At 48.9% G+C, this 27739-nt stretch overlaps 1 protein-coding gene across 1 annotated transcript in view; it reads right to left on the bottom strand.

The window, feature by feature from the left end:
* The window catches only part of FGF18 (fibroblast growth factor 18), a 72939-nt gene extending 45491 nt beyond the window's left edge, over nucleotides 1–27448 (bottom strand). Inside the window, exons 1-2 of the mRNA XM_074916021.1 lie at nucleotides 27201–27448; nucleotides 26886–26922 (exon numbers count right to left, since the gene is read on the bottom strand). Coding sequence (XP_074772122.1) covers nucleotides 26886–26922; nucleotides 27201–27232 — 69 coding nt within the window. The 5' untranslated portion in view covers nucleotides 27233–27448. The remainder of the gene's footprint in view (nucleotides 1–26885; nucleotides 26923–27200) is intronic.
* Between the last annotated feature and the right edge of the window lie 291 nt (nucleotides 27449–27739).

The following is a 27739-nucleotide window of genomic DNA, read 5'->3' on the forward strand; positions in this document are numbered from 1 at the left end:
AACATCCACACTGCCCACTCCAAACTCACAGACGGATAATATTTTGATGGAAGACTCCCTTCACAGAATAAATCATTCAGAAACCAAAATCAAAATATTATCGAGTGGCACAAACATGAAACCACTGCACAATAGGTAATTTTTAATTTGAACAAGTCAAAGTCCATTCAAATGCTACTTGTTAGTGAGCTCTAATGCTGTGTACCACTTGCGTGTAAGAGACCTCAAATCCACCACAGAATAAAAATCACATTAATGATGCCTAGGTTTGGGACTGGCAGAGGAATGACATTTACTCCTACCAGGGTTACTACTTCTCCTCCTAACACATTCCTACTACAGCACTCTTGCAAGCAATGTTGTTCCGATATATTGGTGTGGGGATGAAGCGTGCAATGCAAATGAAAAAAAGTCAATAAATCCTCATTCAGGTCTACTTCAGGCTAAAACACATAAGAGCAAGTGGCCACAACACGCAAAACAATCCCACCTCAGCCTCCTGCATGTCATCTCATACCAGCAAATATTTCAAAGTCAAATACTCCCTGAAAGTCAAAACCTCAAAAGAACTTTTTAGCGTTTCCAATTATCAAGTAGACACACAGATCAGCAGCAGGAGGAAAACTTCAAGCAGGCAGTGCTACTTAGCACCAGACCTTCACTAAGCAACCCAAACAAAAACATTATATTCAACACAGTGGCAACAGCAATGAGGTTCACAGGGATGTTGCGGGATCACCTTTGCTGCTCTTATTAAATGCTGGGATTATGCTATTTGAATCCCAAGTCCTAAGAGACAAAGTGATTTAGCTCTCTTATTTTACTGTCAGAAGTCAGCAGGAGACTGCAGGAGCTAAACGCACAGGCTGAGCAAACGGAGATTCAGGGCGACACTGGATCTAAACAGACAGTGAAGGTGACGACAGAAGTGACAGACAAGTATTACACAATTAATCATAGCAATATTTCCCACTCTCAGAAGACAGCGAAGCAAGAAGCCATGACCCAAAGCTGAGGATGTGAGAGCAGCAGCACCAGAACACCTGCCAGGAGGGCACCATGGGATGCTGGTGGAGTTCCTGAGCCAGGCTCTGCTCGCTCTCCTCTCCTGAGGCACCGCGGCTATGTCTGAGCACAGCAAGCAGGACTTGGCTTTTGACATGAATTTTTTTTTTTTTTCTTCCTACATACTTCTTGTTTTCTTTTCAAATGATATTGTTGCAAAGGATGCTAAACTACTAAAAAACAGAGATGTGCAAGTAATGTTGACAGTCTGCCTCGTACCCACAAAAGCAAGGCTATTTGCAGTTAAGATCCTGGCTCCATCATTTTAAGATTTAAAACAGATTTTAAATCAAGATGACGTCGTTACATTGCTTTCACCACATGTTAATGAATTTCACATTTTTCTAGGAAAAAAAACAAAACAGGTGGGATCTGAAGTGGGGGGAAGGGCAGGTGGCTTTGCTTTCTTGGAAACTTCAAACAGAAAAGGCAATCTGTTTTCTAAAACATGTTTTAATTCTCTCTTTTAATTGTCTCTCAAGCACTCACACCGCAGAGGCCCCAGCCTGTAGTCGCAGTGCTGGGTGGACTCCAGAGCACCCATGGAGTGATCCTGCGCTGTGGTCAGCTCCGAACGTGCCACAAATCCCCCTGCATACATTTGTCACAGTTCTCCTGTCCAAGATCAGCTAATTAAGTGTCTCGTCCCTTTGCAAGAAGGGCACACTGCAGCCCAGAGGGATGATGTCTCCTCCTCCCCCAGCAGAGGGCCTGGCTGGCATTACCCACACCCTTGTCCAAGCCCAGTGGTAGCCTGATGCAGGGATCAGCAGGGGTCACTGACCCCTGAAATAAAGTCAGCCCAAGCATGTATCACTCCATCACTTCTCCAGTAAAAGGCCCAGCTCTAACCCAGGGAAAGAAATCCTGGAGGGGGAACATGCTACAGGTTCTCCTTCCAGCTGGCTTGTCCCCTGGTCAAGAAGCCATGGTCCAGAGCAGCAGTGAAACCACCAGGATTTAGCTGCCTGCTTAAAGATAAGCACATGCTTAACCACTCTGTTGAAACAGGATGCTCGGCTGGAGTGTGGCCAAGGTGAATTAGCCCTGCCAGCCTGGGCTGCATCTGGCCTGCAGCAGGGAGTATCAATACTCTAAAATAAAATTTCATGCAGTGTTGATTTCATGAGATAAAACCCATTTGATCATTGCTGAAATCCATTCTCACAGTATCCCTGCCCTAAAGAGTATGCTCCCTCAAGCAGCTAACTTTACTGAGATAAGAAAGTCGATTTATATATACCATAAGAGAGACTCTCTTTCATAAATCTCAAAAAAATTAGTAACACATGCCTCCTTCGGTAACTAATCGCCAACACTCGCTCAAGAAGGTCACCTAAAACCAAGTCCATCCACCCCCAAATACATTTCCATAACAATCACAACCACACAAAAACAAATGCAGAAATGTCTTTAAGTCCCAACCCCACTTGAAAATTTAAGGGCTTTCACTTTTGTTCACCAAAGCAAAAGGAAATTTTTTTCCTCTTTTTTTACTTTTACTATTGATACGTTATTACTGCACATAAAAACATCATAAACAAAATCATCTCCATTTTTTTGGCTTTTCAATCTGGTCATCCATGTATCCATGCTGTAGGTAGCAAAACCTACAGACTCTGGAGTTCAGCACAACAGGTCCCTGAAATGAATGGCTGTTTGCACCTTCTAGCTCCCAACCACCAATGTACCCTGTGGGACACTCTCTAGGGACAGGAAAAAGGTTTCCTGCATTACTTTATCCCCTCCAGCATTTTAGCGGGATTTGGGATCGTACTGTGGTCTATTTTACAAATCTATCCAATTGGTATGGGCAGCTGTCTATGCAGGACTTCAGCATCTCAGCATAGTGGGTTTCATATAACTCCATCTCATTCTTTGCCAACAGTTTATAGTCTGCAAAATCCCAGTCGTTAAAACAGAGCTTCACATTTGGTTTCCTTTTTATTATTCTTCTCTTTTTCTTTTCAATCATTCCCCCATCCATTAATTATTTATTTATTTATCACTACATCTTTCAGTGATAATATACAGCTACAAAGACATCCTAAAAATACAGTCGGCAATACAGAGCTTATGCAAGGGAATAAACAGCATTTCTTTTAAAAACAGCCACCACCTCAAACAACTGATGCATCAGAAATGCCTCACTCCTGAAAAGAAGCAGCTTTCCCTCCTCTCTGTTGTACTTGCCCAGCCATTCAAGCTAGCTGCATTTAGTCCTACCTCCTTTCCAAACAGCCACAGAAACCAGAAACGACATCTGTCTTCACACAGCCCACACTGGGAGATTTTTCAAGTGCTTTTTTGCCAAATGATTCTCAGACAACGAGTGCATTTAATTTTAAATGACTTTACAACGATCCTTCAGCTTAAAGAATGGCTCTCCTATTTGTTAAATCCCAGATGGAGGGCAAAAGAAAGACCATTTTGCTGATGCAGCCTAAGGTTTCACCATTAAGTAATCCAAGAAAAGTTCAAGAACAGCAAAAGCCTCTGACAGCAGCACTGCAGTGTTACTCCTGCACGAGTTTGTGCCACATCTCTGAAAACACCAATGCCTTGTTGTCAACAGAAAGCAATCACAGCCCCACCAAGGCCGATGAAACCCTCATGGTGCCAAGCCATGTTTACGGGATTTGGCTCTCCATCTAACCAACCTCTACGCACGTTGAATTTTCTATTTGGAGCTTTCCAGTAAAGGGGGATGTTAATCTGTTACTGCTCATGTCATAAAGAGTTACAGCATGAGATGTCCAAGGCCCACAGCATGGGCAAGTTAGCTGGGAGCTGGACTTCAGAATTTCCTGATTTTTTTCTATTTTATCCTACGGAGCCTCCAAGCCTCATCAGAGAGCAAACCATATGTCATTCCCCAAACTGAACTAAAATACAAAATCCCTCTTGCTAAGGGCCTTACCGATTACAAAAGATAAACAAATCAAGCTATTCAAAATCTTTTCAAACCCCATCTGATAAGCAGGAAATACTTATTACGTTTCAGCCATCAAATCAACCTAATATTAATGATTTTCTCCATGACCTTCTAAACACATGAAAGTTAACTCACTAAGGTCAACAAGAGGATATCCAAGACAGATCTCTCTCAAGTCTGCAAAGGCAAGTAACAAACCACTTTGCTTCCATGACTTTGGCAAAATTCCTCTATGCCAATTACAGCAGGATTTGCTAGCTCACCATGACAGCCACCCTCGACATACAGTGAAACACAATGCACTCCTTATTTGCTGCTTTTTCCTCCTCTTAACTGCAAAGTCAATCCATCACCAGGATATTGTTACCTCTAGGTTACGGAGCCTAGTTCGAAGCCAGACAGAAGGGGATGTGCGCTGCTTTGACATATTCACTTCTTTGGGTTTAGTATCATATCTGGAAATTCACCTAACACAAAGCATCTCCATATTCAGATGCACAGCACAAATTCGGAGCAAAGGGAGAGGGCACTACAGAGTGAATCTCTGTGCATCCAACGGGAGAGAGGCTATGGCGTGACAGTGCCAGAACTGCACAAATGTAAATAAGCCTTTCAAAATAACAGAACTTAACCTTTGTCTTGGTGTTTGCTTCTTCCTGGTATCCACAGAAAAATATTTTTTCCTTGAAAAATAAATATCCAAAAAGCTAAGTTATACTCTCAGTCTTAAGAGATGTCACCTTGGGTGATGACTGTGTACCCTCCAAGATGCACTGCGAGAAAGGGCAACACGGCGCACCATGGAAGGGGTTGCTCAAAACAGTAAGACATGAGACTTCACGGAAGACTTCACCAATGGTGTTTATAAAGTATTTCCCTTGAAACACTTTTGGGTAATTTTTTTTTTTGGTGGGAAAAAGTATTTCATCAGACAGAATGAATATCCTATTTAAAACCCAGATGCCAAAAGATCTTGCTCCATAAGAGCTGTACCACTCTATAGCCTGTTCATAACTCAAGTCATGAACCATCGTCTTTGCTTTCTTAGAATGCTGTTTCAGAATCACTTCCCTAGTATTCTCTGCCTTAATTTTCTACCTCGTATATCTACCTCCAGTTTATATCTGTTTATTCTTGTCCCAACAGTGTCCTTTAGTCTGAATAATACTTTTTCCCCTTGTGTTTCTCCTTGCAATGTGTTCAGGCTATTCCCTTTCTCGGGTCTCTTCCCAACCTTCATTTCACCATGCCGGGAAAGGAAGAAAGTCAAGCACCGGACCACCTCCAACTCCACCTCCCTCCTGCGCCTGCCCTCATTGCAGAGGAGCTCCTGCCCACACCAAGAAGCGGTGCCAAGCTCTCAGCATGGGCCCATGCAGGAGACATCAGCCCATCATGGGGAGAAACCCAGAGCTCTCCCCATTCCTGCACAGATAATCTCTGAAACTGAGCCCCTTCTTTGACTTGAGCACTTTCAAGTTGCTGCAGTACGTGAAATTCAAGGATGTTTGCTCTTTTTTTAATCCACTCTGAGTGAAGTGCATGTAGCGATGGAGCTGGAAAGGAGAAGGAAAAGGGGTGATGAGGGGGTCAAGCCTGCCTGTCCCTTTGGATTTTAGAAATGTTAAACAAGACCCAAAGAGAAGACATTTCCAGGGCTTGGAAGAGGGGACATACAGCTCAGTGAGGTGACACATACTTGGATCCAAAAGCTGCTCTGCAAGCGGAGCCTCCTTTTCTCCAGAGAGCTGCCTGCCACATTCAGAGAGGCCATACATTAAACCTCCTCGGCAGCATCAGACCTTCATTTTTTCTGAAACACACAGCCCCCGAGAAATACGGCTATCGCTCAGCTAAACTCCCCAGCATCTCCCCAAGATCCCACCAGCTTTCCAAGACATGTACCACTGCTATCCAGCTCCCCCAAAGCAATGCGTCTATCAACTCTCAGCTGGCAGACAAATGTTACTGAGCCTGGTATGAAACCATGAGGAAGGTGGGAGGGAGTGCCAAAAAAATGGAACCTGAGAGAGTTTGAGGAAACGAATGTTTTATGGCCCATCAGTCAGTATTTGGCCATTTTCTAGAGAAAGATGATGCCGCGTTCAAGAAAACCAAATTTCTCCTTTTGATGATTGAGTGAGCCTGAGCCAGAGCTGTGAAAATGCACCATTTGCAAGATGGTGACATTTTAAACTTGTTCCACCCTGGGAAATGGTTCAGTCTGGGGAAGAGCAGGGTTTCAGCCTTGATTAATGACTTTCAAAACCCCAGCCGTACTCATGTGCAACCAGAGGAAGGGAAGGCGCCTCCAGCCAGCACTGCGTGCCGGTGCAAAGCCCAGCATGACAGTGCTGCAATGTAGCTCTCCTGAATGGGCTCCAACACTCCATCCTCCACATCTCCACCTGCATCTGCCCACTCATTATGAACCAGGTCACTGGCTGCAGCCCCCAAGTCACATTATTAATATAATTACCATGAACAACAGGCAGCTCAGCAGCCTGCAAGAGGGAGCCCCCTCCTCCAGCATCAACCTCCCCCTAACAAGACCCTGTGTCGTGCCATGGTGCAGCAGCACCAAAGGGGCCAAGGCCAAGCCACCTCCCAGCACCAAAAGGCACCTCCTTCCCAGTGGGACCAGTTCCCGCTACCTGTGCCAAGCAAAGCAAACCAACCCCGTGCATCTCAGCTGCAGGGCTGTCTGCAGGACACTGCCTTTCACCACGAGCACTTGACAGTTTTGATTGTCCGGAAATACAATTCAGACCTTAATTGTTTTTCTTATTTTTCTCCAGTTGTGATACATAGTTTTTTTAAATTCAGGGTTGGTATTATTTTACCATAGCTATCAATCAGGCAATGAGCAAGCAGGGCTTTTTCTTTCTTCCTTTCTTTCTTTGTCTTTCTTTCTTTTTAATGCTTGTTATATCTCTGCTATATACTTCCTCTCCACACAGAAATATCCCTTCAAAGCTTGATATTATTGAGCAGCTTTCAACCATGCCCAGCAGAGCCATGTATTCTCTGCATTTGTCTGGCCTTTGTTTCTAGGAATGAAATACCAATGGCTGAACAGTGTGACTTCATTTCACTCCTTCATTCCAATACTTGTTCTATTTCTATCCCACTGGGTCAAACTCACCTATTGTGAGACCTCACCGATTTCAATTACATCAGGGATTAATTTGTTCCATTGCGTTGAAGCTGTTAATACAATCCTTGCTGGCTCTAGATTAGAAAAGGCACGGTGGAGACCTCCCTCACAGGCAGTGTGTTTAACAGCGGTCTTGATCTTCATTTTTGTTCAGCGGTGGGGTTTTTTTTTCTTCCCTTTGTGCCCCTTTGCCCCTCTTTTCACAATCTTCCCCTTCCTTTCTAAATTGCCCTTATCAGAACTGGGTGGTCCTTCTGACTTCCACTGCGACTGGCAAAACGTTGCCTTCCAAAGCTGCTGCCCAGGGCTTGCGAGGGAGGTCGGGGCTGGAAGGAAGGTCCGACTCGAAGCCACCTGACACCACACAGAGGTGACTACTCCACTTTTGGCACCTCATCTCCCCCAGGATGATTTCAGAGGGTTGCTGCAGGTCCCCACATATCCAAAGGGATCTGCAGGTGCTCAGTTCTGCAGCTCCGACTGTTGGCTGACTGTCAGTCAACCAAGGCCTCAAGAGGAAAACTGAGATCCTCCATGCAGCAGATGGACACGCTGAAATGCACATTTGTCAAGTAACTCTGGTTGTCCTTTCTGGGGTTCCCAAACTGGGAAGATCATAACACAGATTTAAAACATCCGGTCCTGTGGTCTTATAGGATATATGTGATAACAGTTTAAGGCAATCTCAGCAATCTTGACTCAAAGTTGTCATTTATCCATGTGATTTTGTCTCAGGAAGACGAGACTTATATCATCATACTGATGCAAAGAGACTTTGAGCCGATGTGGGTGCAAAGCAGTTTAGCTTTGCTCAAGTGCTACAACTCTGTTCCACAAGATCCACTGCTTTTCCGTTTTAAAAAATCCAGTCACATCTTAGTGAAACTGTATTTTTAGGAAATTGTGTGATGACTACAGAATAATAAGAACAGGAATTTCAAAAAGATAAGTAAGGGAAAAAATAGAGGATATTAAAATAAAACCAAACAAACAGCACAACAGACTCTTCCCTTGCTTACTGAAACACGTTAAATTTCCATGATGGTTTCATGAGATCACCTCAGGCTTCCATGGGGCATCTCAGGGCAGCCTGAGCTGCATAAAGTTGTAAGGGTTAATGCCGTAACTGTGAAACTTGCCAGAAAGAACTTGGATAGGCTGGGTTTCAGGGCTCCAAATTTGTTCCCATGTTCAGCACAGTTTTCAAAAATGTACAACATTCCCATTTACTACTGCACTGATAATTTTAAATTTTTTTTACTGGAAGAAACATAGGAATAAACTGGACTAGATTCACCCAACTGTTTATTTAGCTCTGCTACTAACCTTAAACCTTGGCAGAGACATCCAGGGACAGGGTGAAGCCCCCATATCCCCTCCAGGCACTGACCCTCCTGCCATCTCTCACTCCAGCCACTCACTCAGATGTCATCCCCTTTGGTGCTAAATATTGCCCAAAGAACACTGCCTTGTAACTACATGGCCTGGACCTGGACAGTGTATGATCACGGCAACCCAAACCTTGGTGTCAGCAGAAACCCTCACATCTCCCCAGGACTGAGACCTCACTGCATGTGCATTGCTCCTGACACATCCTACCAGGCAGATCAAACCCACCCCGAGACACACAACCCACCGAGGGGAGACAGGATCGGCTCTGAAGGATGTGTTACACCGCAACAGCCTTCACAACAGTCCTGATCTGCAAAATGTCACTACTTCCACAAGCCTAAACTTTCCAAAATATTCCCCTTTACAGCTGAAATCTCCTACCGTGGTTTCTCCCCAGATGGTTTTGCTGGGTAAGAGCTAAGCTCCCATCATTGCCACCTCACCACAGTTATTTCCAACACTGTCAAGTTCAATGAGGGCAAAACAAAACCCAAAACAATTCTGTGCCTCTCAAGGGGTGTATTCTCTGCTCGGGGGGAAGTTTCAATATTCATTAATTCCCCACACACTCTGCTGACAGGTGGCAACATCCTTCCAGGCTTCATGTGGTCCATACATGACTCGGGATCCCTGCATGGCTCTGTGCTACTGCCACCCCTCCCCACTGCTAGCACCGGGACATAAATATTTTTCAGAAGTAGTTTCATGCTGGTGTCCCTCTTTGTGGCACAGGTATCTCTGCAAAGAAAACTGCAACAAGGCTTTCCAGAATAGCCCCAATCAACCTCTGTGAAATCATGCATTCACAAAGCCTGCAGTTGGATTCAGGGAGCTTGGCATGCTACAACTGCCTTCGCTACTTTAACAAAACAAAAAAAGTTTATTTTCTTTATGGAGAAAATGTTCCTGCTGAAATGAACTGCCTTGATATGCAGGAATTAAAACCATTCAGCAATTCAAACTGTTGCAAGTAGTTGTCTATTAGTGTTTTTGAGCAGTTGAAACAGGCATTCAAGAAACAAAACCTTGAGAGGAAAGCACAAAGTCTCTCCAGCCCAAAACACACTAAAAGCAAACCTGGTCCCCGACAAGGCAGTAGCGCAGTAACCCATGTCTGAGCACGTGTCACCTGTGCAGCAAGTCACGAAGGAGGTCCCTTTCGAAACAGACCCAGCAGCAGCAGCGGGCTTGCTCCCAAACAACTTAAAAGCCTTTGCCCAATGCACAGGGAGCTCTGCAAAGGTGAGAAACTAGGGTGAGGGGGCTGCCCCTCCCTGTCCCCACTCATCCCCAGGGTGCTGCAGCCGAGCACATAGTTGGTCCCCGTCGCCCTCCACTCCTCGCCCCGTTTCACACACAGCTTGGAGGAACCCAGCTCCGCCACACTGGTTGGGCTGCAGCAGAGACCAGGGCAGTCCTCCCAGCGGGGTGCTCCTGGGACAAAAGCTGCAGGCACCCCACTAAAAATACTTACCAGCAATTTGTTTATCTCTTCAAACAAGACGTAAGCCTAATTACTGAGAAAGCTGCCAGGTTCAAAGCACTCCTGACCTTTTCTCTACTTCCCTCCATCAGCAGCAACTTCCTACCAGGGCAGATGCTCCGGCTGCAAACCTCTTTGGCCACAGTAGTAGGGCAGAGCAGACACCCCAAGCCCACTCCCCTGAAACCAGTCATGGGTTTCCAAACCCTGGAAAAAGGCAGTCATTCATCCCTAGGACTTACAATGCCACTTTAAAACACGGACCCATCAGGTCCAAGGTGATATCTCTGGCTCTTCTTCTTGATACAAGCCACACCAGGACCTCCACAAAAACAAAAGGAAAAGCACAAGACACAGGAAACCTAAGCGATAGTCAGGAAAACACCACTGTCAGAAGGAGACAGAAGATCACCAGAGACCAATCTCCCCATAAAAGAAATAAACATTTGCAGTGGCAGCACCGCAGCAGTGAGCCAATGTTTACCCTGGTAGCTCCTTTCATCCCAGTCCCCTGACATGGTCCAAGGAACACATAGATCCCTGCTCCCACTGCAGAAAAGCAACTCCCTCTAGGGTAAAACATGGCAACTGCCGAGCAGCGCACATGAGCTCAGGACAGGATTTCCAAAACACCTTTTTCCATTGCATTTGCAAAGAAAATAGAGATGTGGCTAACAACTATCTCCCTGGACAGTAGCTCCAAGCACTGATCTCACATGAAAGGTGGCTTCTCCAAAACCACACAGCTGATTCAGCAGAGATGCCTGGAGACCCTATCGAATTATCCCGTGCCACTTTTCCTCTATCAAGTTTCCTCTCTGGAAACCTTTTACTAAGCTCCAACCGGTCCCGCTCCTGCTTACTCTAGCAAGATAACACCCAGTGACCCTGCACGGGAATGGTGCCAAGGGGAAAGGGACCTCCTCAGGTGTCACTGCTCACTCATCCCATGATTTGGCAGCCGCTACATAGTGCTGGGATATAAGAAAATGGTTGTGACCAAGGACAGGGAGGTTAATCCATCTAACAATAACTGGAGGCCAATCGGGGGATTTACTGAAATTGCAGGAGTCATTCTGCTGGGAATGTTTGTGCTGCTGATACCTCACTTCTGCCTTGCATTCATTCCCACTAGCCTGCCTCCATTTTTTTCATGCCTGCTTTTAGGACTGGCTGACATTAGCTGTTTGAGACCCAAAATCTCTCCCATAGCTTGCACTCTCCCCTCCTACATTTAAAATTTTTGTCTTCTCCATCACTCAGCGGAGCATCTTCTTTACTCCTACTGCCTCCAACAGCACCACTCTGAAGGGAGACGGTTGCAGGTTCAGAGCATGTTAAGGAAACTACCAAAACATCACTGGAAACTGCTAAATATACAGCACCTTCAATGGTTACATGTCTCCTGAACATCAGCCTGCTAATATTAGATATTGAGGGGGAAAAGTCCTGTCTCTCTGGGCTGATCTTTCTTTCAGAGCCTAAGTACGCGATGGGGATGCCTAGCCTGGGGGACAGCCTCTTCAGGCCCTTCATCCTGACCCAGTGAAATAAAGCCTGTGAGAGCAGGGCTGGTGTTGCTGAACGTGTCTGACACATGGTAGCATTACAAGGGGTCACTGTGGACCTGCCCTTCCCCAACTGCCAGGCTGATCCAAAGCTTTTAGTGTCAAAACAGGAAAAGGAGTTGTATGTGAAGAATATCACTGCAAAGTTCAAGCTATGATTTACAGAGACAATGACTTCTCCTCAGGTCTAAAAAAACAATAAAATACCAACCACCACTGGGCATTTCCTTTTGTACTTCCAGTTCCCACTTGTCAGTGATGCTGGCGATATGTATTCTCTGCCGTTGGACTTCATCCACCATACCCAAACAGTCTATCAGACAAGCCCTGACTTGGGATACTGCTGGAAGAGTCAGGGGCACAACCCTTGCTTTTTAAAGAGCAAAGTACACGGCTGTATCAAAAACCAAAATTCACAGAAAGGGGACAGAGGGGATGTAAGATTCATCTGCCGTGTTCATGCAGGGGCCCAGAGATGCATGGTGCTGCTGTGCCACAGGAAGGCTTAGGTTTGGAAAGGCCATTGGAGGCTCCTGAACAGGAGAGAGCAGGGAACTGGGACAACAGCACAGCACAATGCTGGAGACCAGCTCCCAGGAACAAGTCACTTGAGCTCTCTGAACCCAATGGGACTTGTTAAAGGCAAGGTCCTGAGGTGACAGTGCTGAGGAAGAGCAGTCAGGGTGAAAAGTGGAGCAGGCCAACAAATTACCTAAAAATAAATGTCAATTTGTGAATTCACAGCCATGGAGATGAGCACCCTCTTGCCCTTCAAATAGGTTTTCCCCATTTCAGTTGCACACTTTGTCAACACATTGCTGCTTAGTTTCCTTTCCCTCTCCCCAAGTTACTATGACCAAGCACCTGCAATATTAGAGTTGCTCCTGCCTAGTTCTCTTTCTATGTAGATGATAAACATCTTTACTTACAGAAGTCTTGCAAGCTATTTCTCTCACAGGGCTTTCCAGAGATGATTTTGATGAGTAATTCTCTTATTTGAAACATAAGATGCAAAATTTTCTTTGTCTCTGAAAGGGAGGTATTTTCTTTTGATCTTGCTTTATACTTTATTTGCCTTGGAAAATCTGTTTCATGAACTGTAAGGCAGGATGGAGCTCTCTGCATGTCCACTGAACCCCAAACATATCACCGTGGGAGCCCTGCTGACATAGGAGGTGGAGAGAACGAATTTCTCTTTGAAAATGTGCTACTTACTTTAAATAAATCTCTTCAAATCAACTTACATGGGAAGACTCACTTTTATTTAGCAAAACTCAATTAAAGTCATCATTAACAACCACCTTTTCCATTTCCTATCATTTGCCCAGCGTGGCCCTACCTGAAACCATGGTCTGAGAGGCCACACAGTAACACGCTACAGAGCTTCCAGGAGCATGATTTCACACCAAAAACATCCTCAACATAAGACACCAAGATGTTCAAAAATGTCTTAGAAGTTCACGTTCAGTGAAGAAGACATAAAGCCAGCTCAAAAGCTTCAAGGGAAAACAGAGGAGACGGGAACCACCTCTGTTTCTGTGTTGGCACCCAAGATGCTCCTCATCAAGCCAAGTGCTCTCACAAGCCCACAGAGAAGCTGCTGACCCCTTCCCCCATGTCCCGACAAAGGTGGTCAGCAAACCAAGGACTGAGAGGGAGGTAAGCATGAAAGCCGGGCATCCCCTGGACCCAGTCTGAGGGCATGTTTGAGGAGATGTATTTCTGTACCTCCCAATGCACTAATGCCCTCCCCAAACGATGTTCCTGTATCATCACTGCTGCTTTCAGCCTGCTGCACGCTGCCATGCGCAGTGGCACAGTCCCCTCAGCTACCCGTGGTGAGGTGCTGCAATACCTGCTGGCACCAGCCCAGAGATGGGGAAAAAGGGCTTTGGAGCAGTAACATAGAGCTGCCATCCACACCAGCTTGGTACCTGCTAACGAAAGGGTTGAGCATCTATTTGGCATTCCCGGCTTCCCATTATAAAAACCCTGCTGCCAGTGTCCCCTTTCTGAGGAAGCCAGAGCATGCATCATCACTGCCTGCTCCTGCCTGCAGACACAAGTGGCCGATCAATTCTGCTTAAACAAGTTACCCCCACTGCAATCCCCAGCCTGCTGTCTTGGGCTAACAGGCTCTGCGAGCATTTTCACTCTGACTTACCAACTCTGCTCCAGGCTGCTCCATGGAGCGCCCACAAAATCCATCAGCTGTTAAGAGGGAGCAATAAAAAAATATCCCAGCTGGGTTGGTCTGTAAAGGCTCTTCCTCCACCACAGCCAGGCATCAGCCCATATCTGCCAACAGCCACGAAACTTTTCCTTCCCCAAAAGTTCTTTGAAATACATTCTCAAGCCCTATTATCTCTCCTGTTTATACCACACTCCCTCTATTATCAAGAAATCTCCCAGTAATTTATAAGCCCACAAGCTCCTGCACTAACAGGGCAATAAATCACATTTATATACCCCGTCACCTACTGTTCGGAGGGCTGCGGTGCCGAGCCTGCTGGCCGGGCCAGGTGAAGCGAGGCAGCAGGGAGCAGCCGCTGCCCTCCCCAAACCCTCCACCCTCTGCAGCACACGATTTGTTCAGAGGAGAAGGCAGTTTTGTTCCGCATTGGCCAGATGTTTATTTTTTAAGTATCCGGAGAGGATTCCAGCCTGTGTCCTACCTCACTGTGTTTTCCCCATCAGATACCAACACAAGCACACAAAAGAGGGTTTTCTTTTTACAAAATGAAACCAGAGGAGGATGTTTTTGGCTATTTTCCTCAGGGAAAGAGGCTGCCCATCTAATAATCCCTAAATGGGCAGTGGGTTGTTGGGCTTTCATGTGTGCCTCTGAGCCTCCCCTCGCCATGCCAGGTCTCTGGTTTTCTTTTCCACGGAGTTGCAAAACCCCTGAATAACAAGGTTTGTGCATGGAAGTGCTGACACAAACCTTAACTACAGCATCCTGAACATGATACCAGAATAAGGACGCTCCCTGTGTGGCCCAGCATATGGATAAATAAAGCATTTCAGCAGCCAGCGACGACAGATCATAAACCTCCACGAGCATAAATACCAACAACAACCCAAAAAGATTAGAGGGCTTATGGGCGAGGCAGGCTGGGATGATTTAGAGTTGGGGTGGAAGGGTCATTATTGCTGAATAGGTGGGGGCGAGCAGGCCAGAGCAATCAATAAACCATTCTGCTCCCAGGGAAGGAAGGGGCCACGCTAATTGTGCAAACACACATTTTCCGTTTGAGGCTGGAGATCTGCGGCTCACCCAACATGGATGGATATAGGGAACTTGCACTGTCTTGCTGAGAAACAAGGACTTCACCCTGAGACACATGCCCCAGGAGCTCCATCACTCAAGAGGAGAGCTCACCTAAGCACCTCGCCGGGTGCAACTTGCTGCTGGACGCAGCTTCAAATGAATGCAGATCCAGGCAATATTCATCTCCACCTCCATTAATTTAATTTTTTATGAAGTTAATATTTAGCTGGGATAAGGATCCCAGTTGCTTTCAGCATCACTGTCACGTCAGAGCTTTTCCAGTGCGTGGTTCTAGCACCGTACAACCAACGGACAGGTCCTGCCAGCACCGGTTATCTTCCAGCACCAAAGACAAGCTTTGGGACCAACTTCACACCCGATAAAATAACCACATTTTCAGGTTGCCATGTGTGCATCAGAGGTGGAGGTAGCCCCAGAATTAGCCACAACACACTGCTGCATCCTACAGTGAGAATGGACACAAAGCTTTGCAGTCGGGTTTCCAGGCACACAACGGCTGAGCCACAGAGTTCAAAGGCAACAATAATTCCTCCTTTGCCTCTTCTCTCTTTTCCTTCGGTCCTCCCCATTCACAAGTCTTCCAGCTTTTTTCCCCACTTTCTTTCTAGGGAACAGGGAAATGATGAAAGACACCAGCTTTGGAGAGTGAAGCCCCTTTATAAACAGAATAAATATATACTATACAAAAAAGTAACTGTACCTAATGGTCCAATGTACCTAAAAGCCCATCTTTGGGACGTGCAGGTCATTCAGGGAACCCGTGGGCAGTGGTAATGCCTGTTTTTCCCATGAACAAACCTGAGCTCACAAGCACGTAAAGGTGCAAACAGTGACTATCTCCATTCCCAGCTAACCAGAACTGTAAACTGATGCTGGTGGTAAAAGTACAGGAACCTGCTCTGGTCCCTCTGCATGAGCCAGTCTCCTCCCCTGCTGCCTTCCAAAGATATTTAAAGAAAATGCTATTTATATCAGTTAATAAAATAGTTAAAACCTGCCTGGATCGTGTAAGCTTACTGCATGCAGTTAAAGGATTTCAACTTTACTTGAGATCTTGAGTTTTTAAAATCAGTAATTTCATCTTCCCTCCAGATATAAATTCCTCAATAGTTTCACTGTGAAAATATTCCTAGAAATGGACAGTTCTGCTGCTCATGTGCTAAAGACTGCACCGAAAAAAAAAAAAAATCAGATTAAAATTGAGCCTTATCAAAAGTATGGCATAAACCATGTGTTGAATTTAATCCAAACCGAACTGTCAATCTGCCTTCAGGATCAGATATAACAAACATGTGAGCCTAGGGCCAGAAATGAAAAGCACAGTTTGTTTTCTAATAGAAGATTTGTACTGATCTGTATTAGCTGCGCTCCTGCGTGGAAATCTTTACACTGCAAATGCCAGACAAATAGGATTTCTTATCTTTCTGCTTTGTTGAGTTAGGAAAAAGTTTCATTTGGTCTTAATTAACTGAGATTGCAGGTTTCCCATTTTCAGGGAACAATTCTCAACAGTTTTTGGAAAATAAATCCTTTTTGAAACATTTTAAAGAGGAGAAAAAGGAAAATGAGGCTTTACAATCACCTTCCAAGGTCTGGGCTCCCGCATCCCCATGCAGCTTGTGGGTACCAGGCAGAGTCCAACACGCTTTGCTGCACCCATCACCAGTCACCAGTAGTGGGAAAAAATGCTGCTGGGGGGAAATTCAGGCCAGCCATGGACACACATGGAAAGGAGACCTTATGACATGAAGCTGGAGATTCCCCAACAGCCCCTTCTTTGAACCACCAGCAATGGTGCCCACAGCTCTGGGATGCTGGACAGCACTGTTCCTCGGTCCAGACATCCCCATCCCCTGCTCCCCAAGCATCCTTCTGCAAGGGGACCTGCAGGAGCCCTGCAGGCGCCCAGCACACAAACGGGGCCAGTGAAGCAGTACGAACAGTTCCCCGTTTGGTCTGGGAATGCCTATAGCTCCCGTTTGGTCTGGGAATGCCTACAGCTCCCCACCTCCCCAGGCCCACCACCCGGCTAACAGAGCAGCTTCGCAAGCTCAGCCTTGCTGGCCCTGTGTCAGAGTTAGCAAAGATTTTCTTTAGAACTGAAACTCCACAACTTAACCTGGTGTTGTTCAGCTTCTTGGCACACACAGGGATGGTGCACGCTGGGGAAATCAGGCTCCCAGAAGGAAATGAAAACTGCACAAATTCCATTTTCTCCTTTGTTAAATTCAAACGGCAATTAAATTCGTATTACCTACTCTTCTAACATAAACAGTACAAAAGCAAGTCCTCTGCCTCTCTTTCAGACTATTCCCATTTATTTGCTCTCTCTCCAAATCAGCCAACGCAGCCTGGCCGGCCAGGAGCTGGAGACACTGCAGTGATGCTCACGCTAGCAGGGTCAGGAACGAGGAAGATGCTCTCAGGGTGCCTCAGAGCAGCCCAGTGCCGTCCCCCACCACATCCTGCACCAGATGTGGCTGTGGTGAATGAGATGCCTGCTCCAGTGCTTTGCTGGGGTTGCCCCGCTAACCTGTGCAGGTGTAGCAAAGCACTGGTCCAGGCGCCTCATTCACCACATCCACATCTGCAGGCATCTGCACATCTCTCAAAATTCAGCCCCACAATCTAGCTATCATTTTTGCCACAAAATGGTCAGTTTGGCTTGCAGGTCAGAAGAGTTCTCTCGTAGGGACTGAGATAATGCTATATTGAATTCACAAAATAAATACACAATATAAGCAGGGCAGATCCTCCATGCCTGCCCTTCAGATCATGGCTGGGACTGCCCGGCAGAGCTGCCCTCACTCCTCCCCTCCAACCTGAGACATACCAGCTTTGCTCATCACTGAAAACCCCAACGTAGAAACACACACGCTCCCTTTTGCACTGCAAAGCCTTCCGTCCCTGACTGCCCCGTGGTTAGGCTGGCTTGCCACACAGCAGAACACCCAACACAGAGTTTCACAATTAATTCCAGGTGAAGTCTGTAGAACTGCCTGTTCCCCAGGATAAAAATGCCATGTGTACACAGCATCGCACATTATTCCTGTAAAAGACCCCAAAATTCAGACCTGCCAGTTTTCCTATTGATTGCTGGGGGGCTGTTTGCTATTCTGATCTCAGCTGGTCGGAAATCTCCCCAATCACCACGAGGTCGTGACCACAGGGTCAGAAACCTGCACTACATACATCATAATTTATTTTACAGATAATCAATACTGCACTGCACCATGCAATCTTACAGTACAGCCTCACATGGAGGGACTGATGCGACTCATACAGGATTGTAACCTTAAGGCCTGGCACCTTAAAGGGGTCAAAACCAGCTTTCATTTGGCAGTTGGAAATCCTGGCTGGAATTACAGTGCGCATCCCACTTGCTGTTAGTTTGTACATTCCTATAACTGAGTCCAATTCTACCTATGGTTTGAACCTAACTTGGGAACATAAGTATTAGCATCTGCTCAGGTTTGGACCTGACAATTTGACAGGAGAAGCCCAAGGAGCAGCAGGGTTCATGGATTGCCCAGGGTTTGCAGGGAAGGAGGTGACCCCAGTCCCACCTGCAGGTGAGGGAACCCCTGAGATCGCAGCAATCAGCTTTCCAGACCTCTTCAAATGGGTTAATAGCAACAGAGAAGCAGCAAAATGCCTTTCTATCAATAGTGTCCTTCATCCCATTTTCCAATTTATATTCCCCGGGCTTCATATCCCACCAACCATGTGCCCATGGTCACCTAGCACACATGCTGCAAGCCCAGTTATTTACCAGGCTTGCCACTGCTCCCTGCATTTTTCTGTTAATTCTGGATTTCCGCAGAAGAGCAGCTCGGGGTATTCCAAAAGATACAACAGCTTTTTAACAAGCTGTCCTTAAAAATTATGCCAAAGATAGTATTTTAGCAGGAAAGAATGGGATTTGAAACATGCAGCAGGAGAAAAAGGAACCAGGAGGAATAAGGAGTGCTGGAAATACCTTGTAGGAAGAGTAATCCGGTATCAACTGCTGCATTCGGTATTTGTATCCGTGCAATATGCAGTTCCCTGAGACCTTCACCAAGGTTTAGCATTCATCATTCTCAACATGATTTGGATTATGAACATCAACAGAGGAATCACAGGGCACAGCCAGCCCCTCACCACTCTGCTTCCCCTCAGTGCTGTCCCCACGTTGTTTGCAGGATCAGGCCCCTCAGCCTGGCCACTGCCTGGGGCTCTGCCTCTGCCTGGGACAAGCCCCAGCACCCCCAGTGTGCTCTGATGAACCCAGGAAGGCACTGTCTCACCTTCCATCTCAGCGTGGGGGGAGCCCAAGGGCCAGGCTCTGTCTCCTCTCCCATCATTACCAGCCATGTGGCAGCAAGCAGGACCTGCTGGACTGTTCCCCACTGCCCTCTTTCTATCCCATTTCAACTGCCCCCCGAGGCTGGGGCTGTGATTACCCAACAACAGAATCTCAGATTTTCCCCCTTTCCTCCCAGCTTGCCTACAAAGCAAAGTTCACCTCAGCCAGCACCGCCAGCGGGCTTGACGGGCACACACTCAGCTAGAGCCACGAAGCAGAAACACCACACTGAGACAGGAGCTACATGCAGGAGGATGCTGTTAGATGTGGCACTCTAAGGTCAGTATGTTAAAGGCATTTCAGATTTCCTGGCAGCACGACCCCTTTTCCACTGGCTGCAGCAGAATAAAGCAGATAACCTCCTGAAAAAGCAAATGTGTGCAGCAAGCAGGGTGGGAGGGAGTTTAGCAAAGGTTTGGCAAAGTGCTGTGCCAGGGGAGGATGTGCTGTCACTACGTGGAAAACACTGCCCTGTAGTTTAGCTGAAACCCAGCTGTTTGGGCAGGCACAACAGGCAGGGAGGTGTCAGAGCACTGCCCGGGGAGCCCAGGCCCGCATGGAAGCGAGCTGGTGAGCCAGCGCCAGGGGCACAACCCCGCAGCCTGCCCCGGCCAAGTGGGGAAGATTGGCACGTCAGCTCCCACCCACCGCAGCCCCCAGCAGCCCCCAGCACGGCAAGGAGCTCGCACAAAGGGAAACATGCAGACCATGACAGGCTAAGCCTCCTCCTTCCTCTCTCTGTTCCCCTTTCTTTCTCTTCATGCTATGGTGAGGCTGCTGAATGCCAATAGGAAAATACTTTGGCAGAGCCAGACGGTCTTTTCTATTTTGGTTTTTTTTTTTTTTCTTACTTTTCCTCCAGCTGCTTCACTGGATGCCTAATCCTCCATGGACATCTGGAGAGGTACCAGGACACAGAAGCGACATACCAGGTAGGCAGCGTAATGCACAGCTTTGCATAATTTCTGGTTGTACCTGCTGTTACGGCACAGTGGGTGATCAAAACACAAAAACCCAGGGAAGGAAAAAAAACCCATAAGGTTCAGACCTGTCAGGGCCGCAGATTCCCATGTGGAAGCCCCCCTGGTCTTAGCAGCAGAGCATGGGAAGGTCACGCTTTGCAGCAAAGCATCTCTCTTGGCAGCATCTGGGGGGCTCCTGCCTGCCAGCCCTCTCAGGGCTGTGCACTTCCCTGTGCCCACGGCTTCCAGCCCCCCCAGCACACATGGTGTGACCGGAGCAGGTTGCAGAGACACGAGGCAAAGGCCCTGGCCTCACATCTCCCTGCCCAGGCACCAACAGCAGCCACTCCCTTTTTTTCCTTTTTAAATCACGCTGTTCCCTGAACACATTCTTCACCTGTTGTTATCACAACTGATATCTAAAGTGTCTGTATCTGGGGAGAATCAAAGCAAAAGCAGCTATTGCTCAGCAAGTGTGGAGGGAGGAGAGCGAGCAAACAGGGGTTTTCCCAGCTTCTAAGGAAAGGAAGAGACACATAAAAATACTCCCAAGGATCTGGGAAGTAGCATTATAGATCAAAAAAAATTATTTTCAGCCCCAGGGGAGTCTTTCACTTGAGCTCAGACTCCTGCAGAAGAGGGAGATATCCACTTGTCCGGCTGACCAGCCTGATGCTATCAGCAAAATCAAATATTCTGAGTGGCCACCTGAGTCCCCCCAACACTGTTCATCCTACCTGAGCACCCAGAAGCCCTCAGCAGTCACTCCCGCCTCCCTCTTGCCAAAGGACCTGCCACCAGCTGCATCACCACGTCCCAAATGCACTGGCAGGGCTTGGGAAGTCTCACTCTTTGCCTGTTCTGCTCTTTTCTTTCCTGCCTCTGTACGCTATGGGCAAGCTGCTCTACAAGCATAAAACAAGTGGGGTTTGAGCAGGCACCCTCCTGCAAAACCCAGCACTGCTCCGAACCCAGCATTGCTCGCATCCATCCAGTCTTGGACGTGCCAGGTGCAATAAGAAAAGCTAAATAGAAATGAAATATAACAAACACAATGCATCCAGTTATCTCAAACAGGGGAAATCTGAACCCTGCACCTATTATACCCTTCTACACGCTCTCCTCAACAACACCTGAGTCCTTCTCTGTTACTCTGAAGCATTTTGGACATCTCTAGAGCTCTGAGAAGTCAAACTGCAATGCATGCAGGTGTGCAGGTCAAAGCCTCCAAGCAGCTGCTCTGCTTTGCTGCCCATTGCCACAACCCACCCCAAAAAAGCTTAAGCCCCCAAATGCTGAAGGAGTTCACTTCTGTTTCTGACTGACTTTGTCGTTGCAAATCTTCCTGCTTTGAGGGGTCTTCTGGCAGAGGACCTGTCCCAGCACACTGAAGGGCTGGGGACTGTGGGAAACAAAGGCAGCATGTGCCCAGGGCAGGCAGCCAGCAGCCACTGTGGGGGGCACAGACTGCGTACCCCCATCCGTGTAGGAGCAAGACCCACATCTGCACTCACTCCATGCTAATCTCAGCCTCGATTCTCCCATAGGAGAACCCATAGGCTTCCCCCTCCAGCCCATGGCAACTGCTCCAATGTGTGTCCTCTTCCTCCATGAGCCTGAGCTCTCCAAAGACCGGGAGGCAGAAGCAGGGCACAAGGGGCAGCTTCAGGACACAACACTTCGTAGACTGGCGTGCAATGAGTCAGCAGGGGGAATAAAAATCCCTTCTGCCAAGCAGCACAGTCGTTTCCTGGAGAGCAAGGGGGTTTTAAACAGGAACAAATGATTTAATGAGCAAGCAAACCCTGTCTCTGTGGGTTGCAGACTAGCAGAGCCACACGAGCAGGCACTGCATCTGCCGCACGAGTCCAGCAGCAGCAACACAGACCCAGAGCCATAGACCATCTCATCAGCTCCAGCCCGTGACAGCGCCATGCACTTCATCAACATCACCGAACTCCTCCTCCTCTAATTAAATCAAGCTTTGCTTATGCAGTTTCTCTTGTCTTCTCACTGCCTAATTATTAAATTAGCTGTGATTAGAAAAATCAACAGAAAACTTCCCAGCCTTTCCCCGACCACTTTTGCCACATTTTGTCCTTCACAGCATCACTTCTACAGCCTGTGTGGTAGCAGCCCCACACGAGCGCAGGTTGGGCCAGCTCAGGCGGGCGTTGCAGCGTGGCAGGAACCACAGCGAGACAGGGCTGGGAAGCGTAACTCACTTCAGATGTTCTGATGGAGGAGCGTGACCTTCATCTGAGGGGGTTCAGACACCCGCGTGGAGCAGAAGGCGGATGCCAGCATGGGGGTGCTGTGCTGAGGACTCGGTGGTGGACAGGCTGAGCAGAGATGGCAAGCACAGCACCTGCCAGCCTGGGGGCCGCAGGGCGCCGGGCCCCCGCCGAGTCCCGGCACGCAGGGCTTTGCTGCAAGGAGCTGTATGCTGCATCTAATCAGCGCCCACCCTATCGCACAGCGTGGGCTTCAGGAGCGATGCAGTGATGCCCAAGTCCCAGAGCAGCCGCCCCCTGGCAGCACACGCACCCTTGGCCGCCATCTCAAGACAGATGCTCGTGTCACCCCAAGGAGGGGTGGGCAGGTGGGCGCCCATCCACAGGGAGGGCAGGCATGAGGATAACCCCACTGGGGCCGTGCGGCCCAGCACCCTGCCTTCGGAGCCGGCCACCAGCGCTGCTGCCAGGAGGGTGAGGGCAGGACAAGCAGGGACCCGTGACTCCAGCACGACTTCATGCCTGCAGAAGGGGCGGCCAGAAGCCCCGTGGCCAGGCAAGCTGGACTGTGACAAGGACCACATTCTGGCTTGTCCACAACGGTGTTCCCGATGCCACTTGGTGGCACTTGCATCCAGCCACCCCTGGGGAGGACAGCTGCGGAAGAGCAGACAGGGAGAGGGGAGGGAGCCGCTCAGCAGGCTCACGCCTCTGACATGTGCTGCGCGCAGCTTCGCCAGACCGCAGGATCTGGCTCACTGAACGTGTGGAAGCAACACTTCTCTGTGTCTCACTTTACAGAGCCCCAAACAATAACGGTCTGTCGCTGCACAGGAGCTTAGGAGAAACATAAGTTGCTATTGGCATGGTGCACAGCAGCCTTCCTCTTACACAACACCAGCAGATGTGAAAATAGCCCGGTGCTGCCTTGCGTGCGCTTCTCTGACCTCCTGTTTGCTTCTGGATCAGATTCCAAAGCTGGATCTTAACCTACAAGGCCATAAAAGCAAAGGATTTGGCCCTATCAGAGACCTCTTCATAATCTAAGACAGATGAACTTCATGTAGAAGAACACGCTGAGGTTTATCAGGGCAGGGAAGAGGCTGAAGCAGCATCAGCCTCTGCTCTACATACAGCATGGCCGGGGCAGCCCATGCCGGCTTCACTCCAAACTCCAGCTGACGATGTGCTGGAGGTGGCCCAGAGGCAGAAGAGATGGAAGCTCTTGCAAACCAGGGCAGTACCCAAAACCTCACATCCTACTAATCTACACCAAAGCTGCCTCCAGCCCCCACCTGACCTGGAAAAGGAGAACCTCTGAGCTCCTGAGGTCCCATGTCCCCAACCCTGATGTCCTAAGGGCCACCAGGGCTGCCAGAGCCAGCACAGCATAGGAGATCCCCTCCATCCACACACGGTGCTCCTGGGGTTTCTCACCTGCATGAAGAGCAGGGACTGACTCCAAAGCTAAACCCCAAAACACCCCAGGACATACAGAGGGAAAAAGCATATGGAGGACAAATTGCTCCTGGAAGTATGAGAAAGCAGCAGGAGAATTAAACTGAAGGGTGCTAAAGGTAAGTGATAGAGGGAGAGTTTAGTAAGCAGCAGAGAAAGGGCAACCGTAAGAACAACCTGCATAAATAAATTAATCTCTCCAGTGTCCCCAAGGATATCCAGTGTCCCTGCTGCCTTGGCGACTGAAACAGCCCCGAGCAGCAAAGGAACATCCCAAGATGCAAGAGAAGAAAACAAGACAGGGACACTGCTGCCACAGGAGAAGGGACCACAGAACGAGATGTCCTCCTCACAGCTCTGGTACAGAGGTACAGAGCTGCCTCATGGCGTGCCAGCACGCAGCCACCAGCACCCATCACCTGAGCTCCAGCAGCGCTCCCCTCTAACCTGCCATGTGCTATTCCCGGGTGTCCCTTGGTGGAAACGTCACCCAACAGCAAAGCCCTGGAGGAGTCTGACTCGTCCAGGAGTCTAAATCCTGCTCCTAAAAACTCCCATCCCTACAACCTCCCCATGGTCCAGGCTGCGCGATGCTTCTCCAGGGCTGCCACAACCCACCCACAGGTGACACTACACCCCACAGGGTCACCTACGGGTGGCTGCAGAGGTGGGCTCGGGGTCTGGAAGAAAGATTTTAGCCAGCAGCTGAGCTACCATACCACCTAACTGCAGGCAGCATGCACACCAACGCGCCACAGTCTTTGTACCCGAGTAACATAGATACAGAAGATACAAAATACGTGAGATTCTGGAGTATTTTACTCCAGAATACCTCCAGCCCCAACACATGCTGAAGGGATTTTTACCTTTGCATTCAGAGCTACAGGGTAACAGCATCAGGGGAGCATAACTCAAAGACTAACACGTGGGAAGACCTGCTGATCATGGCTTGCATGGGAGGGTGAATGGTGGCCTTAGAATATAATCCATTTCAGGCAGTCTTAAATCTCCCCAATACAACACAGAGCCCTTTAAGCAAAACTAAACAACTTCCTTTAGCCTAAATAAATATTAAACCTAAGTGACGCATTAATTTACTCCAGTTCACCAAAGGCTAACTCCTACCCAAACTGATCATTATAAAAGAAATCCTATAATCCCTCGCTCCCATTCAGGCTCAAAACATGTAATCCCGTGAATAAATCCAGAAAGAAAGTGTAACAAAATGGGCAATAAAAACTTACAGCATTCACATCTTTTCATCTACCATTAATACTGTAAACACTCACTCGAAGGCCCTTGAGTATGACTAATCTAATGTTTTGGCTCCCAACGCTAATCGCCGAAAGAGCTCGCCTCTCAGTGTAACACCCAGCACGATCTGCTGCCCCTCCAGCCGTGGCCCAGGACACCTCCGCAGCGCCCGTCCGCAGCGAATCCCGCCTCAAATCCCGCAAAACGCTGCAAAATCAGCACGAAATGGAGCAAGTATGGTTCTAATAGCACCAGAGCGCAGAGCTTTTTTTTTTTATTATTATTTTATTGCTTTGGAAGCCTGCAAGCTCCAACTGTATAAATGCCAATAACTTCCCAAGTTTTAAGGCTGCTGAAGTAAGAGATCAGATTTTAGCAAGTGCTTTCCAGGCAGCCAGCCAAACTTTTTCTGATTCACTAAAAGCACCAAAGGGAGGGGGAGAGGGAGGGGGCTGGAGGGCTGATTAACTTCAGTTACCGCACAAGCGCAAAAAAATGTCTCCCTGCTGCAAAGGGTGCCGTTGCTGCGAGCCCTGCGCAGCCTGTTATTCCTCGGGCTTGAAAAAAAACCAAAACGCACCGGAGAAATACAGCAAACGCCTTCCAACCGCAGGATAATTTACAGCTGTGGATCCTCTCCTGATGAGGAGGCTGCTCCGCCGAAGGGAGGCTCTGCTGGTGTTAGGTTCGAGCTGCAGTTTTCAGAGGGGAACGAAAAAAAAATGTGACCGGGGATTTTTTTTCAGGGGTAGGGGAGCAGGGGCTGGGGCTGGTTTGGGTTTTAGCTTGGCCAGAGGGATGGAGCCCCCACCCAGGCTGCGGGGCTGTGCTTCTCCAGGTCCATCCCTCGCTGCCGTCGGGTACCCGCGAGAGGGTGAGCAGGTGCAATCCGGGCCAAAGCCCAGCGCGGGGCCAAGGGGGTGGCACAAGCGTCCCCCAGCCCCAGCGGGACGGGGGTCAGGACCCACCGGGGCAGCGGCACCTGCTCTGCCCGGCCCCACAGGTGGGTCTGCTCCGGGATGCCCAGCCAGAAGCCCCATCCCAGGGAGGTGCGTGGTCCCGGGGCTGTTGGGGGGCAGCGGGTGCCCCGGCACCCCCAGCCACCGTCCCCGTGCCGCGGGCACCCGGGCTGCAGAGCCTCGCCACTCAGGGTGTTCCTCCCGCCGCTCCATTCCTGCCGAGGCAGGATCAAAGGCAGGATCTGACTTGGACGGCTCTCTACTGAATAATGGGGAGGGAGCACGCAGCCTCCTTCTCCTGGCTAGGGAAACTCGTGTTTTTCAAAGTATCAGTTTTTGGGAGTAAGTTCCTTAGGAGGGGAAAAAAAAAACCAAAAAAAAACCAAACCCAAAAAAAGGAGGGCGACCAGGAGAGCGCCTGCTCTTCCAAGGCAAGTGCATCAATCGATATTGTGCACGGAGGAGAGTCCTGCACTCCCTCTCACATCATTAGCCAGGCTAATGCACTCCAGAGGATCCCGCTACGGCCGGCTACCGGCGCACCCGGCTGCGCCCCGGCCCGCGCCCGCGGGAGAGGAGCTCGGCGAGAGGGGCAGCCCCTTCCCTGCGCAAGTGACACTCCGGCATCTGGTGCGAGGATCCGTTTAATACGGCTATAAAAACTAGACGGGAAAAAAGTGAAAGCCCTAGCCAAAACTGCCTGGCACTCCGAGGTCAGCACGCCGCCTTTGTTTCTATTTTACAACCAAAAGCGAAAGAGGACAGAAAGGACACGTACCTGTACCTGAAAGCACAGCAGCAGGAAATGTAAACATCTGGAGAGGAGAAAAAAAAAAGCAACAAAAGATCAAATGATGCGGTGAAATGGTTAAAGTTGATTTTTTTTTCTTTGTTTTTGTTTGCAATTCTTTAAAGGGCGCAGAGCGATGCTCTGCTTATAAAAAGGCTCAGGTCCCGATTACCACCTGATTGCAAGGAAAATGCAACCGGAGCCTCCAAAATAAAAGTTTAAAAAAAAAAACAAAAACAAAAACAATTTTTTAAAAAATTAAAAAATAATAAAAAATATATTTAAATATGCCATAATCCTTACAGGCAAGTGCAGGCTGAGAGCAGTGAATACATCGCTGGGCGAGGAGAGGGGGCGGTCAGTGGCTTCACGCTAGCGGAGTGCAGTTCCCCACCGCCGCCCTGACATGGGAGCGATCCGGCCGGCGAGCTCCGCTCCGCGCCGCTCCGCGCCGCTCCGCGCCGCCGAGAAGTTGTGGTACCGCCCGCTTTGCCTCCTCCGAGTGACTCGCTTAGGCATCAGCTCTCCTCTCCCCCTGTCTCTCCTCCTCCTCCTCCTCTCCCTCTCTCTCTCTCCGCCTTTGGGGGGGATGAAGGTGCTTATTGTCAGTAACTTCCGATCATCAGCAAGTGCCCCCCCGCCGCCCCCCCGGGCCAGCCCCGCGAGGCGGATAAAGCCTCTCCGCGGCCCCGCGCCCGCACAGCGCCGCCGCCGCGCCCCGCTCCGCGCGGGCGGCATGGCGATGCGCGGGGCGCGGAGCGGGAGGCGGGACCCGCCCGGGCAGCCCCCCGCGGGGCTGGCACCGCCTGCGCGGACGGGGCGCCGCCTGCGCAGCCCGCCCG

Source organism: Athene noctua, chromosome 12 (assembly GCF_965140245.1).
Source record: "Athene noctua chromosome 12, bAthNoc1.hap1.1, whole genome shotgun sequence".
Taxonomy (NCBI): Eukaryota; Metazoa; Chordata; class Aves; order Strigiformes; family Strigidae; genus Athene; species Athene noctua.